The 14,816-nt window shown below is 50.3% G+C and overlaps 4 protein-coding genes across 5 annotated transcripts; 2 read left to right on the top strand and 2 right to left on the bottom strand.

Moving 5' to 3' along the window:
• The first annotated feature begins 529 nt into the window (after window positions 1-529).
• Window positions 530-1,177, top strand: LOC121595485 (histone H1.0-like). The gene has a single exon (XM_041919507.1). It carries the CDS (start codon window positions 530-532, stop codon window positions 1,175-1,177), a length of 648 nt encoding a protein of 215 aa, XP_041775441.1.
• Window positions 1,178-1,343: 166 nt separating this feature from the next.
• LOC121597067 (SUMO-activating enzyme subunit 2) lies at window positions 1,344-4,245 on the bottom strand. The gene is made up of 6 exons (XM_041922561.1): window positions 4,137-4,245; window positions 3,838-4,012; window positions 3,542-3,696; window positions 3,177-3,464; window positions 2,560-3,095; window positions 1,344-2,450 (listed from the first exon to the last, which is right to left on the bottom strand). The coding sequence occupies exons 2-6, from the start codon at window positions 3,979-3,981 to the stop codon at window positions 1,570-1,572; spliced, it is 2,004 nt and encodes a 667-aa protein (XP_041778495.1). The 5' UTR covers window positions 3,982-4,012; window positions 4,137-4,245; the 3' UTR covers window positions 1,344-1,569.
• A 2,368-nt stretch (window positions 4,246-6,613) lies between these two features.
• Window positions 6,614-11,668, top strand: LOC121596158 (protein pigeon). Of its 2 annotated transcripts, none has more exons than XM_041920851.1 (4): window positions 6,614-7,153; window positions 7,239-8,674; window positions 8,747-10,117; window positions 10,212-11,011. In XM_041920851.1, exons 1-3 carry the CDS (start codon window positions 7,090-7,092, stop codon window positions 10,067-10,069), a joined length of 2,823 nt encoding a protein of 940 aa, XP_041776785.1. In that variant the 5' UTR covers window positions 6,614-7,089; the 3' UTR covers window positions 10,070-10,117; window positions 10,212-11,011. The 2 variants fall into 2 exon arrangements, with proteins under 2 accessions (XP_041776785.1, XP_041776784.1); XM_041920850.1 differs by lacking the exon at window positions 10,212-11,011 and adding an exon at window positions 11,180-11,668 and having other exon boundaries at window positions 6,615-7,153; window positions 8,747-10,001.
• Window positions 11,669-11,773: 105 nt separating this feature from the next.
• LOC121596159 lies at window positions 11,774-14,698 on the bottom strand. The gene has a single exon (XM_041920852.1). The coding sequence runs from the start codon at window positions 14,559-14,561 to the stop codon at window positions 12,771-12,773; it is 1,791 nt and encodes a 596-aa protein (XP_041776786.1). The 5' UTR covers window positions 14,562-14,698; the 3' UTR covers window positions 11,774-12,770.
• Window positions 14,699-14,816: the final 118 nt, after the last annotated feature.

Here is a 14,816-nt window from a genome sequence, read left to right as displayed (position 1 = left end):
ATTAGTTTTATAAAACGCCATTTATTGAGCAAACCAGTGAAGTTGTGGATGCCTGTTCAGTGAAAATCTGTGGCGCTTGGGAAACCTATTTTTTTTAAAGATTAATTTCCCTTTTTGAATTCACCACTTCACCGCAACCGTTAAACCGGTCAACTAAAAACGGCCCCTCTTGAAAGCGCTCTAAACCGACATCAGCTTTCCGTTGGCAACACGCGACCCGGTAGCCATCGCAATTTCTTCATCTTGCATTACCAACCGCTCAGTGAACATTTGCCGCCCAAACTCGATGATACAGCCGAAACGACTAACATTCAGCTCACCCGCAATGATGGCAAAGGAAGTAAATGTGCTTGTCGTCAAACCGTTGAAGCCGGAAAAGGGCCAGCAATCGGAACCGGAGGAACAGATGGAAGAGATAACGAACGACAACATGGGCACTACCACCGGGGGCGGCAGCAGCACCAGCACCATCACCACCACCAGTCAGGACAAAAATGGCAAAAATGGCAAAAAGTCCTACGAGCAGATGATGATTGAAGCAATCACCGAGAACGATCCGCGCCGGAAGGGCGTTTCGTTTGCGTCGATTAAAAAGTTCATCAAAGGCAAGTACCAAATCGAGGCCGAGGTTGCTGCGGTGTACATGAAGCGAGCGTACGAAAAGCTGACCACCAAGTCGATCGTTGAGCGGGTGTCGGGAAAGAGCGGCATCATGGGCAGCATCCGCCTCACCAAAGCGCACGTAGAGAAGGAAAAGAAGCAACAGAACACGGCGATCAAGCAGGCCGAAAAAGCAGCAAAGGAGGCGGCAAAAACGAAACCGAGAGCGAAGAAGCAGGCAGACCCTAAACTGAAGCAGACCAAAAAGGATAAAAACAACAATGACGGCGAGAAGAAGCAGAAAAAGGAGCAGCCGGCCAAGGCGAAGCCTGCGCAGCCAGTCAAACTGAATCCGAAGAAAACCGCCATTACGAAGACGAAAATCGGCCGTTCCGGGGGGAAGGTGAGGCTTTCGATTGTGTCCTCCACGGATCCGGGGCCGAGCGGTAGGGCGAAGCCGACATCCAAGGCAGCGAAGGGGGGAAAGGCTAACAAGACTAAGAGTGACGAAATGACCAAGAAACCAACGGCCGCCAAACCGCAACCTGTCAGGGCAGGGAGAGAGAAGAAGCAGTAGAAGGAGGTTGGTTTTACGCTCGGACACGTTAACAATGGATTATTTAATTTATATTGCGTATTTGTGTGATTTTACGATGTATGTGTGCCATTTTATGTGCGAATAAACTATGTAACTATTAACATGAGGAAGGAAAGCAAAACGTGTATAAGTTCACTTTTAGGCTCATTAAATGGACCTCCAGGTGACGGTTTTCCTTGTACGACAGATAAAATTTATTTCAGGAGATTTTCTGTTCATACAACGTGTGTTTTCCCAGAAGGATTATTAGTTGACGATGACATCGATAATCATGAGATGTGGATCGATACGAACCTGTGTGTTTGTGTGTGTGTGTGTTTTGCTCTTACTTTCTAAAACCCCCCCCAGCCCGCCCGCTGCTGACCTGCATCTTAATCCAGTATGACCAAATCATCATCATCGTCATCCATCGGATGGGAGGAGGATACTTTCGCCTTTTTGTTTGCCGGTTCATCATCCTCCGGTGCGTGCTTCCGCTTCTCCACACTCTTGCCCGGTGTCGTGACGGCGTCGGCGGCCGCCTTCGACGTGGACGGCTTCTCGTCCTCATCATCCTCGATGATGCACATATCGTCGTCATCGTCCTCGACCTCGTTCACGGTGGTGGTTTGCTTCCCGTTCGACGACGATCCGTTCAGTCCCTTCGAGGTGGACGGCTGTGCATCGTCCACCGGTGCCGCTGCCGGTTTGACTTCCTCCTTCTTCTCCTCTTCCTCCTTCGGTTTCAGCGAGTCCGGATCGGCCACGATCTCGAACGGTGCCTCCTCCCGGCCCGCCTCCTTGTGCAGCACGGTTATGCTGAGCTCGTAGTTCTGCAGGAAATCGTCCGCCTTCAGTATGCACCCGTTGACGATCTTCAGCTCCTCCAGCGTCTTATCATTGTTGCAATCCTTTTCATCCTCCTCGGATGAGATCACGATCGTCCCGGTGCCGTCCAGCAGAACGTCCGGGCTGACCATGTTCAACGCCTTGATCAGTATGTCGTCCCGGAACTCGCGCACGGTCAGCTTCTTGGTGTCGACCTTCAGCACCACCTCCGGCTTGGCGGCGCACACGTAGCATTTCGGCTTCGGTGGAATGATCAGCGTTTCCGGCACGATGAACTGGTTGCGACCGTTGACCCGCAGCCGCACGTACACCGTCTTGCACGCTTCGTACTCCTGCTGCAGCACGCGGAAGGCGCGCATCACGACAATGCCGGCCGTAATGGCGTTCGTCGTCGCGATTGCCGGTATGATGTTGCCTGCCATTGCTGTTGAAAAAGAGAGGAGAGGAGAGCGAGAGAGAGCGTCACTCATTCAGTCCCAGTTGGCTTTGATCGCAGGGCAAGCCGGGCGCCTGCTAACCCATTGTTTACTTACACTTAATCTCGAACCGACTCTTTCTTGGAATGCCAAAGATTTGTGCACGAATATTGGCACAGGCGGCCACAAAGTCCATCCCGTCCTTGTCGTCCTTGTCCCAGACGAGATGATCGCCTTCCGGCAGCTTGCCGACCGCTTCCTTCAGCGCCTTAATGCTCTCGCCAAACACCTTCGCCGTCTGGGCCATGCTGAGCACCTTCTGATCCCGGGTCACGCTGTCCTCAACGATGGTACCATCCTCCCCGTCGCCTTCCTGCACCGCGTCCCACTTGGCCGGCTTCGGTGGCGTGCGGTTCTTCCACAGGTTGGACATGCTCAGCAGATAGTTGATGTCGTCGAAGAACAGTTTGTTGAAAATCTTCTCCGGATCGTATTCGCACTGCTTGGCCCAGGTGCGCGTATTGACACGATCCACGTTGCCCTTCTCGTTCGCTTCCTTCTCCAGCGCTGCGCTGCCCACATCGGCACCCGCCTCCGGATCGGCTGTATCCGGGGAAACGTCCTCATCCTCATTGCTTTCACCAAACAGTTGACTGTAAATGCAGGTAAAGTAGCAAGAAAGAGTTAAATGATAGCACCTTTTTCTCCCTTTTCCTATTTCTTTAACTTCTTACTTAAACAGATGCTTCGCCCACACGATGCAGTGAATCGGTTCCGACGGAGTGTTGCGGATCGTACAGCCCGGGTAGGATTTTTGAGCCGGCTGCGGGACACACTCGTAGCACGAGGTGAGTCCACGCTTGATCAGCTCCACCTGCCCGTTGTATCCGGCCGTGCCCGATTCTATCAACGGCACATCGGCCGTCAGACACAGGCGATTGACGTGACTGCGCGCAGCGCGGTTGTCCAGCGCGTTCAGGACGATGGAGAACTGTTGGAAGAAATTTACGCCATAGTTGTTGCTGCAATGGTAATTACAAACACGCAAATCAGTACAGAGCGTGGTGGAAGTGTGGCCAACACGGCGGCGTACACTTACGTCGTAATACTGTCATGGTATGCTTTGATCTTGGCGTTCGGATTGAACGCCAGAGCACTCTCCCGGGCGACGTTCGCTTTCGACTTGCCGACGTGCTCCTTGTGGAACAGAAATTGACGATTCAGGTTGCTCACGTCAATCGTATCCAAATCGATCTGCCAAAAAAAAGGAACCATCAGTTTATTGATAACGGAGCGACGGATGCATCATCATTCGTTTTTTTAGAATGTAAGGTTATGTTCCTTGGGACGCTTTTTTCCGCGAAGCAGATACAACACCCCACACCCATTACTTACGATCTCAATGTCCGTGAATCCTGTTAGTACGAGATTTTTCAATATTTCACACCCAATTCCGCCCGCTCCGACGACTAGCACCTTCGATTCGGTAATTTTCTTCTGCAGCTCCGCCTCGAAAACACCATCAAGCTGGGCAGCCATATTTTATGCGGTGCGAAAATGCGCTTCTTCACTACACACGTACGCGAATCGGTAAAAAGGGGGAAAATATCAGTTATCGGCAATCTGGTTCGATGAACCACGTGCAATGGAACGCTTGGATGGAGATTTTTCGCACAACTGGCCAACAAACTTACGGGAAAAGCCACTTTCGTCAATAAACCGGGTACACAAATTAGCAACACAAAACAGCGTTCGTTCTGCTTGTTTTTCTCTCCTTTTTCTAATGCCGCATGACAGGCGGCCAACTGACAGCGAATCGTTTGACATGAGAGAGTAGGACGGAAAAGGCGAACCCAGTCGACAAATTTACTCAAAGCTCAATGAATGCTTATTAAGGCACTGCTTTGCAAAAACGCTAAGGAAAAACTAAAAAAAGGATAAACATGGTTAAATATTTATAAAAATAAAAGTTCATTTCTGGTACACACAATAAAATCTAGGGTAAATTCGACTCCAGAAGACTCAGACACCGGACAACTTTGATTTCAGATGACTCCAACTACGGATGACTCCGACTTCCGACAACAACGACTTTGGACTACTCCAACTTCTGACGGCTCTGATTCCGGAAAACTTCGATTCTAGATGATTTTAACCGACACCGACTCCGCATGACTTTCACTCCATTTGACTTCACCTCCAGATGACTCCGAATCCGAACGACTCCGACTTCGTATACCTCCGACTCCAGATGACTCCAACATTGGATGAATTCGACTCCGGCCGATTCCGACTTTGGATATTCCCGAATCCCAACAATTTAGACTTCTGATGGCTTCGACCTCGAATAACTCCGATTCCGACCCAGTGCAGCTCTGACCCGGACCGATTCCTTATGACTTCTGGTTGACTTCGACGCTGACGACTCCGAATGACTTCGACTTCGAATGACTCCGAATACGGACAACTTCAATTACGGTTGGCTCCAACTGTGGATAAATCCAACTGCTCCGGACGATTGCGGTCTTTCGGAGTACCCAAGTGCCACAAATCCACTAAACGACCACTAAACGGCTTCTAAACGACTCAAGTTCTCTACCTAAACGGAATATAAAAAGACTTCGTTTAGCAGACGGCAAACGACTCATGCATTCTAAAAATAGCGAAAAAGCTGGTGGCGCTCTCTGTTGGTGGGATACCCCAACCAGTTGAGCTTCATCGCTTGGAGGAGAGCTTTCTCATTTCCTCTGTACTGTTGTATGGTTTCACATTGTAGTTATGCATCGCTAGAACTAGAACGGCGATACAATTGTTTAAATACTAAACTCCAATGGAAACCATCAGCACTGAAACAAGTGAGATTTGAGTAATGGTCGTTGGTGTTGATACCCACGTATTTGACCACACGACCATTCATATAGATTTTTGCTCGGAAAGTTAGAAGGCTATATAGGTCATGATAAGATGAAACTTGCCGAAACACATTGCAAGAAAAGGATAGCAATATAATAATCAGTTTTAATACGCCATCTATAGATCAAACCAATGAAGCTGTGGAGCTTTCATTTTTTTTTCTATGGATATTCAATCTTCCAGTCGTTTAAGCTTAATCTGTGGCGCTTGGGTAGGGAACACCCAAGTGCCACAAATCCACTAAACGACCACTAAACGGCTTCTAAACGACTCAAGTTCTCTACCTAAACGGAATATAGAAAGACTTCGTTTAGCAGACGCCAAACGACTCATGCATTCTAAAAATAGCAAAAAAGCTGGTGGCGCTATCTGTTGATGGGATACCCCAACCAGTTGAGCTTCATCGCTTGGAGGAGAGCTTTCTCATTTCCTGTGTACTGTTGTATGGTTTCGCATTGAAGTTATGCATCGCTAGAACTAGAACGGCGATACGATTGTTTAAATACTAAACTCCAACGGAAACCACCAGCACTGAAGCAAGTGAGATTTGAGCAATGGTCATTGGTGTTGATACCCACGTATCTAACCACACGACCATTTATATAGATTTTTGCTCAGAAAGATAGAAGGCTATATAGGTCATAATAAAATGCAACTTGTCGAAACACATTGCAAGAAAAGGATAGCAATATAATGATGAGTTGTAATACGCCATCTATTGATCAAACCAATGAAGCTGTGGAGCTTTCATTTTTTTTCTATGGATATTCAATTTTCCAGTCGTTTAAGCTTAATCTGTGGCGCTTGGGCAAAATCTTCGGACTTGGATCGGAGTCGATTCCGAATATTTTCCAATGTAACCTATCACTACATACAACTTTTCCAACCGGTTACTTGGATCTTCAGGAGCATGGGAGCAGTTTTCCAAAGAAGCCGACTGGTACCAACGGTTTCTTTTTCAACGATTCGCTCATCACAATTTCCCCCTTCCTGTGGGAGAACGCCATCCTCGCCTTCCCCTGCCATCCTAACAACTAGAAGCCTATTTCTACCTTTCCTCCACCCAGCAGCTCCCTATACACAACATTTCAAAATCAAACACACAAATAACCACCGTACTCGGCCGTTTTGTTTACAATTTCATGCGCATGTGCGTGCTAAAAGGCAAACACGAAAAAAGCGTCTCCCGTCGCCATCGTTCACGGTGACTGCACCGGATGACAACTGCTGATAAGAAGCGGGAAGAGTGGGGGGAGGGGAAACGCGACAAGGGATAGGGCGCGTGTTGGTAGAGCAGTGTTGGGAAAATGCCGACAACGCAAACGCAGCCGAGTCGGTGCCAACGGTGGTAGAGCTGAGGCTGAGGCGAGTCAGAGAGAAAGAAAGAGCGAGACCGAGAGAGGCCCTAACCGTAAACTTATTATCAGCAGCACCGAATTCCAGCATCATTGACAGAGTGGCAACACAGACGGAACGAGGAAAAGATTATTGATTTCAGCAACGTGATGTGAGCAGAGGGCCAACAAACGAAGCCGCCAGAATCGAAACGGTGAATTCCAGCAGAACCGGAAACGTTGCATCGCCTACCACTCTCTGCCGTTGCCCAGCAACTGTGAAAAAGTGATTTTGCTGTAGTGATTAATTTTCCACTAAAAAGGGCACTTTGCTCTGTAGAGGTGTGTGTGTCGTGAACGTGTCTTCTGGAATTTTGGAGTGTACCAGTACGATAGTAGAATGTTGAAGCAGGAAAACTTGGCCGCCAACTTCTGTGGGCTACTGTCCGTTAGTGGAAATAAAGGTAAGCGAATGCCGATACTACTACTTGTTCGATACATTGAATTTATACAACATTTGTGCAATTTCTACTTCTTCTCCCCCTCCAGATGTCGCTATCGAGTGGCGCATTCTGGGGAAGGAGCAGGATAGCTCACTGCTCGCTAGCTGGGTATCGTTCGACCCCCGGAAAGGACGCGAGGAGCAACGAACTAACATCGGCATTTACACGCCGAAAAGCAAAACGTTCGACGTGCTGTACACCTTCCCGGGCCGAGAGAACGTAATTCAGGCTTCGGTTAACCTCACGCACACCCTGCTGCTGTACGTAACGAAGCAGATCAAGCAGGACGTGTCCGGCCACAACGGGGACATTTACCGTGCGTACCTGGTGGAGGTGCGCCCCAAGCTGGACGCGGCACAGCCCCATCTGCTGCTCGAGGTCGAGCGCAACCGGCAGGTAATGGCAACGTTCCTCTGGCGCAAGCTGTCCACCTTCGAGAAGCACTATCAGGACAAATTTTTGCTCCTGGTACACCACGAGCACGTGCTGCTGTATACGGCGTCGCTGAAAAAGCTCGAACAACAGTCGGAGGAGGAGGATGCGCTTGCTGCGGGGAGCAGTAGCCGCATCGATTACACCAACCCCAACGCCTGGGAGTTGGATCGGGACGGGCTGAAAAGCGAAACGCTAACGAAAGCCTTCATATGGGCCCAGTGGGATCCAACCGTCCAAGCGTTGTACTACATTCATCTCAAACCGACGGCACGCACCATCTTCGAGAAGGAGGACGACGCAGCGGGCGAGCAGGGCGAACCGACCAAACGGCTACAGCCGACCCTGTCCGCGTTTCAGTTTCACGACGATCTGCCCACCGAAACGGTGCTGAACATTCCGCTGAATCTGCCGAAAATTCCTTCCTCCAGCAGTGAGGACATCTACGAGGACGATACCGTCCCGCTGCGCATACACGACTCGTCGCTCAATCTCGTCATCGTGAGCGACGAGTCGGGGATGCTGTTCGTCTGCCACTACTACCTGTACCAGCCGGTCAAGCAGCGGGAGGAGGAGGCACCACAGGCGAACGGTGGGACCACGGCGCAGACCATCTTCGACGTACACTTTGCGTACTCGGTGACGATCCTGCACCACGGGTGCGTCATACACTGCGTCATGCCGGGCATACCGTGGGAGAAGGCGAAGCTAATGAAGCCCACGTTTACGCTGCACGGCGACCACCACGTGCTGGTGTTTCAAGCGGACCTGTTCATGCACCTGCTCGATGTGGGACTGTCGCACGAACCGTCGTGCCATATCGTGTGCGCACCGTTTACCCGCGCGCCCATTACGCAGCTGGTGCCGTGCTTCGCGACCAACAACATTTGCTACGATTCGGCCACGCTCGATCTCATCTCGATCACGATACCGAAGTCGCACCTGATCGATGCGTTCCGGAACGATACGTCGATAGACAATCGGTTGGCAATCGTGCACTACTTCCTGGCGCACTCGACCGGGGGTGATATTATTGAAATCTTTTCCGAGGTAAGTACGAGGGGTATGCAGGTGTATTGCAATTAGGATTAGATTATTTATCCTTTCGCATTCCTTGCACAGATCCTGAGCATCATCATGGAACGGCCACTTCATCTGGACACGGTACCGCTGCTGAAGGAAGCACTCGTGGCGGGCACGTACGCATCGGCCAAGAAAGGGCTCACCCAGGACCAGCTGGCCCTGTTCCGGCTGCTTCCGCTAACCACCTGCAGCTCGAGCAAGCCGATCGAAGCCAAGGTGGGCAAGCTGAGCGTGGGCCTGTCGCACGAAACGCTCTACAACACGTCGATGATGTTGCTGTCGCCCCAGCAGCGCCTCTCGCCCTTCCGCAAAGACATCTGGACGCTGCTGTGGGATCGGCTGAGCGATACCGGTGGCAGCAGCAAGGAACGGCCCCGCTTCCACCAGGAGCAGGTGCGCGAGAAGCTGATGTACTCGCTCGCCTGCTACCAGCCGGAGGCGCTGTCCCGCTGCACCACCCCAATGTCGCCCGCCAACCCGATCGGTGGGGCCACGTTCGGGCTGGACTTTGTGGCGGGTGCCGGTGGCGTCGGCGGCGGTGCCCGTGCCAGGCTGCAGAACGATCTACCGTTCGTGGAAACGGAGGCGTGCACCGCCAACAAGCAGGAGCTGGTGCTGAACGTGAATCTGCGCGAGCTGAGCATGCATCTGGTAAAGCACAGCGTAAAGGAGGTGACGGGCTTTCGGTGGCTGAAGAACGCCTTTTACGACACCAATCCGGCCACATCGCACGTGCATGCCGTTGCGACGCGCTACGTCGCCGCGCAGCTGGAACAATCGCGCGCGCTCTGCGTGCTCGCGTGCCGTACGGCCGGCCTTGACCATGCGCTCGCGGTGGAGGGTTCGGAAAGCCGCGGCTTTGCGCTGATCGATCAGCTTGAGCGGGCCCTGCAGGTACGGCTGTTTGCCATGCTCGAGCGGTACTGTTTGGCGGTGGAGACGCTTGCCTTTCCGCTGCCGCTCGGTTTCTGCTCGTTCTTTTCGTACCTCGGCTACCGGGCGCTGCCGTTCGACGGGTTCATGCAGTACGTCGAGCACCACGTGTTCGAGCTGCAGATCGACGTGGTGAAGGTGATCTTTGCCGACATCGAGGACACACCGGATGGGATTCGGCGGAAGCTGAATCTGCTCATGATACTGCCCCGGTCGAGGGCACGCCGGCTGCTGAACAGCTGGAACCATCCGGTCAGCGCGATGCTGCGCGGGCGCGAACACGCGATGAACATTCTGTCCGGCAACTCGGTGCATCCGCGCGGATCGTCGCATCTGAGGAAGCGCGACTATCAACCGAAAGGTAGCAAGTACTCGAAACGTCGGAGACGGCTTCTGCCCGGTTATCCGCGCGTGTGTTGCATGTATTGAATCGTGTTTTTGGTTTGTTTTGTGTTGAATGTTTTGTTATTCTGTTCCGTAAGTGTAAGCGCATTTCACGTGTCTTCCTTTTCTTAACTTGCATTTATTTGTCATTTTTTATTTTCATTTCGCTGTTTGTTTTTTTTTTCAGTTGCCACTTGCTTTAGTAACGGTTGTGATCGTTTTTTCGGTTGGTTCGGTTGCGCGCGCTCAGATGTAAAACATTGCATGCCCTCGCCGCCATCATTTCACACGAGCCGTTCGGTTCACAAACCGCCACCGGCTGCATCCTCCTCACCCTCATCCTGCTCGGAAGCTTCCTCGCCCATCTCATCCTCCGGGTACGATCAGACGGAAAACTCGTCCCGGTCGCGCAATCTACGTACCTACGCGAGCCTCAACGCGCTCCGGCTCGTTACGTCCCCTTCGTCGCTGGTCGATCTGGAGGCGGGCAGCGCCACTGCCAGCGACCGGGCCGGGGAGGATGAAAAGGAGGAACAGCAGGCGCCCAACGTTACCATTACCTTTGGCAGTTCCCGGTCGACGGGGTCGAATGGGGCGGCCAGAACGCGCTTCCAGCGGTTCCGCTGCACCTCCTCTACATCCTCGTTTTTGATGCAGCTTTGCCGTGACTCACCGTCGGATAAAATTGTCCGACTGTCAAGACGGCATACAGCGGTTGCCCGTGCCCGTTGCCTTAATGCCGGACTGGATGCGTCCCTGAAAACAACGCTCCTGCTAGGCGTTGGATATTTAATTCTGGCCAGCACGATCATCGCTGTGGTCGTGTTTGCTACACTCGAATTCCGCATTGTCCCATCAATTGCCTGGTGTACGCAGGCGATTAGAATGCTTTTTTAAAACGACAGCTTCCATCCGTTCACTGACTCGTTCACGGGGCTCGAAACACGCATCATTCCATTTTTCCCATCTGCATGCATCATTTATTGGTTTTAAAATATTTATTTATTTTTTCTGTTTTTTGGTAGCCGTTCTTTTTTCGTTTTGCTGCTGCACTTGGAATGCTTTTGCATTTTCCATTTCCATGCAAAAAATAACTGCACTCTGTCTGATAGAGCCTGTTTTGTAATTTTCCTACTCGTTCAACATTCGTTTTAGATCTCAGCCAAGGTTTAGGGGCGGCCCGAAAGCTCCAGCAACCGTTGGACAATTTCCTCGACCTACTTACCGCCAAAGCGAACCTGAACGAACTTGACTTTAATCTGCTAATCGAAACAACACTAACATCGGTGGAAAACTTTCACATGTAGGAAAGGATTACAGTGCCAATAGGTGAAAACGAGCGTATTATTTCGTGTTTGCGGTAAGCTAGGCATTACCTCCTATTAGATAAGCATAAGAATGCTAATTCTTTTTGCTCGCGAAGCAGCTATAGTGCAATAGTGAAAGTATGATTAAACATTATTACGTTAGGAGAGCGTTATCATTTCGCACAAAGATTGCACCGCTCCTTCGGAAGGATTAGTTCGCGATGTTTTAAGTGATATACAGATGATACTCATCTTCTAATCTCAGCGGAATCGTACGACATAGATCGTACGGTACAGTTTGCTGCATGATGTGCTTCGTAAATTTGGTTGTTGGTAGTTATTTGTCATGCTTTCGGATATTGTTTGTCGTGTTGGAAGGTTCGATATTGTGTTCAGGTGTGTTCATTCCCGTCGAATGATTAAGGCAAAGCAGCGTAACTAGTTTACTTTTCACTTTTATTTCGCTTATGGTTCAACAATTTAACGGAGTACAAATAACACTCTCTGTCTCTCTCTCTGCATTCGTTTTGTTGTCGCAAAAAAGGTTATAATTTTCTTTTCTGATAAAGCAATATAACATATACAGAAAAAGTAAAGGGACACCAATAAACTAAAAACAGGCCAAATTTAACTAAATTTTCTTATAGCGTCGTTTTTTCCAACTAGAAAAACATGAGAAATCGTCACATGAAAAGTCCATTAGTTGAAATGAAAGTTGATTTTGGAGGAAAAAGCGATAGTATTTTTTTAGTTTACGTTATTTTGCAAATATTTCAATACATTATGAGAACTCCATTTTCATAAATTACAAAATTTATCATAAAAATTAGCCAAAAACGTCAAAGAAGTCATAATTTTGCTGTAAGTTTAAGCCAATTGCTTTAAAGGGCTAATGTTAATCGAAAATATCACTATTTATTGGCCTGGTACTAAAGTTTCGTTTAGACCTTCTTCATCATTAAAAAGCAGCTCTATGTACTCTTTTTAAATGGAGTAAATACGTGTAGTTGTATAATATGTATGGCTGGCTTCTAAATTATTTGCACACTATAACGTTCATATGCATCTCTAAGCGATAAAATGTTTCTTCACACCTTGCTGAACCACTAGCGCAGTTCGATTTCCACACAAATCGAGTGCAGTGGTAAAATTCCGTACAAAAATAAGCTTCTCGCATCTTCAATCAAGCCTTTTGTATCACAATAGTTACGCCAATACGTTCAAAAATGCGTTGTACGTATTGTCGTTTGATTATCCTTTTTGTTGATTAAATATTTCACTATAAATCCCCTCACAGTACGCCACCGGTGTACCATGTGTCTTTTGTGCGCATAATGTTTCGTGTTTACGTACGCTTTGGTAATTCGTTGCCAGTAGGGCTCGATCAAGGCAATCGGGTTAGTGCTTACTCTTCGCCTACCTTTCCGTTCCATTTCGGTTTACCTCGGCAGGGAGGTATCGACCGATGTGAGCTGCGTATTGTCGGCCGGAATCCACTGCTGCTGCGTCGAATCTAACGCAGGTGCCCCATCCGCCTCGGCCATGCGCGATCGTCGCTTGATCGAAAACTGGCGCAGAAACACGTGCATTGCCGCGAGCAGTACCAGAAACACGCCGAAAACGATACCCACGATAATCCACGGCGAAAGACGGCCGGGTTCGCGATAGATCCCGGCAACGCGGGCCGACTCGCTCAGCTGCGCCTCGGTTGATTTGCCCACCGGTATGATGCGGCTGTTGTCGTTCGCACTGCCCGATATGATCAGCGACTGTTCGCGCGTAATCTTCACCGGGCGGCTAAATCCGTCCGACACGGCGCTTATTTTCGTGCCGCCCAGCTGCGGCACGTACTGCAGCAGCACGTCCATCGACCGCACGTGGCACATTTGGAGCAGCTTCAGCATGCCGACGCCGTGCAGCGTGAGCGATTTCTGCCGGTTGGCGCCATACTGCACGGTGATGGCGGTAAAGTTGGGCATCACGTAAATCCACACGTTCGGATCGGCCAGCTGTATCCAGAGCTGGTTGCGCAGCAGTACCCGCGTCAGCCGGCAGTCCGAATCGCGCTCCGTGGCGTTGAAGTACGTCGCCACGATGCAGTCGTCGGTGGTGGACAGGTTGCGCATCAGGTGGTGCGCGTTGCAGAGCGTAAAGTCCGTCAGATGGGTGCACTGTTTGTACTCGTCGAACGTCATCACCATGCCGGTGTGGGACGTCCTGTTGTACGCCATAATGTCGCGATCCAGCACGTACATCTTCATGATGCCGTCCTCCGAAAGCATCGGCACGCTGGTCCCTTTGAGCGTGCGGTACAGCAAGCGGTTGCAGAGCGGTATAATGATGTTGACCACCACCCGGCACCCGTCCACGTTGGCGATCACCTTCGACAGCGGGTACAGTTTGAGCATTTCGCGAAGTTTCAGCTCCACCGGGAAGATGAACTCTTCCGGCAGAAACTTTTGCACCTTCTGCAGCTCGGCCAGTAGCTGCGTGGGGGAGATGATACTGTCGCTGAGCCCCATCGAGGTGGTGCTCTGCAGCAGCTCCATGAACAGGTTCTTCTTGGCGATGATCTTGTTCAGCAGTATGTCCATCAGCAGCAGCTGACCCTCGCGCGTAAAATCGATCGTGTGTGGCCGCTTCGGATCGACCTGGAACGTATTGCCGGAAAGCACGGCCAACGCCTCGTTCGTAGTGTTGTAGAACATCCTGAGCGACGATGACTCGATGGTGAGCTGCTGATTCACCTTATCGAATTTGCTGTGTATATCGTTTCTATCCTCATCGTCCATCAGCCCGAACCAGGATCGAAATATGCCTCGCTTCGTGCGTCTCGGGCCACCTGTCCTCCCCTCCTCTTCGCAGAAGCTCCTGAGCAGGATGCTGAAATCGTTCAGCTCCTTGTTCAGGCCCAGAATGTTGAGGATCCCGTCGCAGTTGCCAATGCGCTTCGCCTGCATCTCGGCGCACGCTTGCAGCAGATTGGCGACGGTTGCATTTGCCGTTGCGATTTCATCGATGAAAAGCGCTATATCGTAATTGGCCCGCAGCGTCCACGAGCTTACCTGCACCTTTATCGTTTTCAGCTCCTCAAAGTACACTCCGTCCGTGTAGAGCGGATCGTTCGATACGGGACTTTCTTCGATGCGATACGTTGGGAAGGCGCTGCATGGTTGCGAAAACAGTAGCGAGCATATTAGGGCAGAGATTATGCTGAACGGTGGATACATGACTCTCTGAACACACGGACAGGGAAGTCGAAGGGTTTGATTTACATTACACCAGGAACGCAATTAGAACGAGCTACTAAAAACTGGAAAATATGAAGATAAACAATACGACTTTGGTGGAGAGACGTCAATTGTGAACCAAGGTATGTACATTAAAAAACAGTACGATTTCCAAGATAAATATAAATGTGATGTTTAATTTTTTCGTTGAATTTAATACCTGGAAAGGGAATAAGGAATAAAAACGTTAATTCT

This window comes from Anopheles merus, chromosome 3R (assembly GCF_017562075.2).
Source record: "Anopheles merus strain MAF chromosome 3R, AmerM5.1, whole genome shotgun sequence".
Lineage (NCBI taxonomy): Eukaryota > Metazoa > Arthropoda > Insecta > Diptera > Culicidae > Anopheles > Anopheles merus.
This window is presented reverse-complemented; position numbering and strand designations above follow the sequence as displayed.

What these genes read in the sequence shown, in the direction of transcription:
- LOC121596159 (XM_041920852.1), bottom strand. Translation starts at nt 14,561, where the DNA reads ATGTATCCACCGTTCAGCATAATCTCTGCCCTAATATGCTCGCTACTG.
- LOC121595485 (XM_041919507.1), top strand. Translation starts at nt 530, where the DNA reads ATGATTGAAGCAATCACCGAGAACGATCCGCGCCGGAAGGGCGTTTCG.
- LOC121597067 (XM_041922561.1), bottom strand. Translation starts at nt 3,981, where the DNA reads ATGGCTGCCCAGCTTGATGGTGTTTTCGAGGCGGAGCTGCAGAAGAAA. An exon ending in TGGGCGAAGCATCTGTTTAA is followed by an intron (nt 3,096 to 3,176) that starts GTAAGAAGTTAA and finishes CTGCATTTACAG; the next exon opens with TCAACTGTTTGGTGAAAGCA. An exon ending in GAGTCGGTTCGAGATTAAGT is followed by an intron (nt 2,451 to 2,559) that starts GTAAGTAAACAA and finishes CTTTTTCAACAG; the next exon opens with CAATGGCAGGCAACATCATA.
- LOC121596158 (XM_041920850.1), top strand. Translation starts at nt 7,090, where the DNA reads ATGTTGAAGCAGGAAAACTTGGCCGCCAACTTCTGTGGGCTACTGTCC. An exon ending in TTATTGAAATCTTTTCCGAG is followed by an intron (nt 8,675 to 8,746) that starts GTAAGTACGAGG and finishes TTCCTTGCACAG; the next exon opens with ATCCTGAGCATCATCATGGA. An exon ending in GCGCGACTATCAACCGAAAG is followed by an intron (nt 10,002 to 11,179) that starts GTAGCAAGTACT and finishes CATTCGTTTTAG; the next exon opens with ATCTCAGCCAAGGTTTAGGG.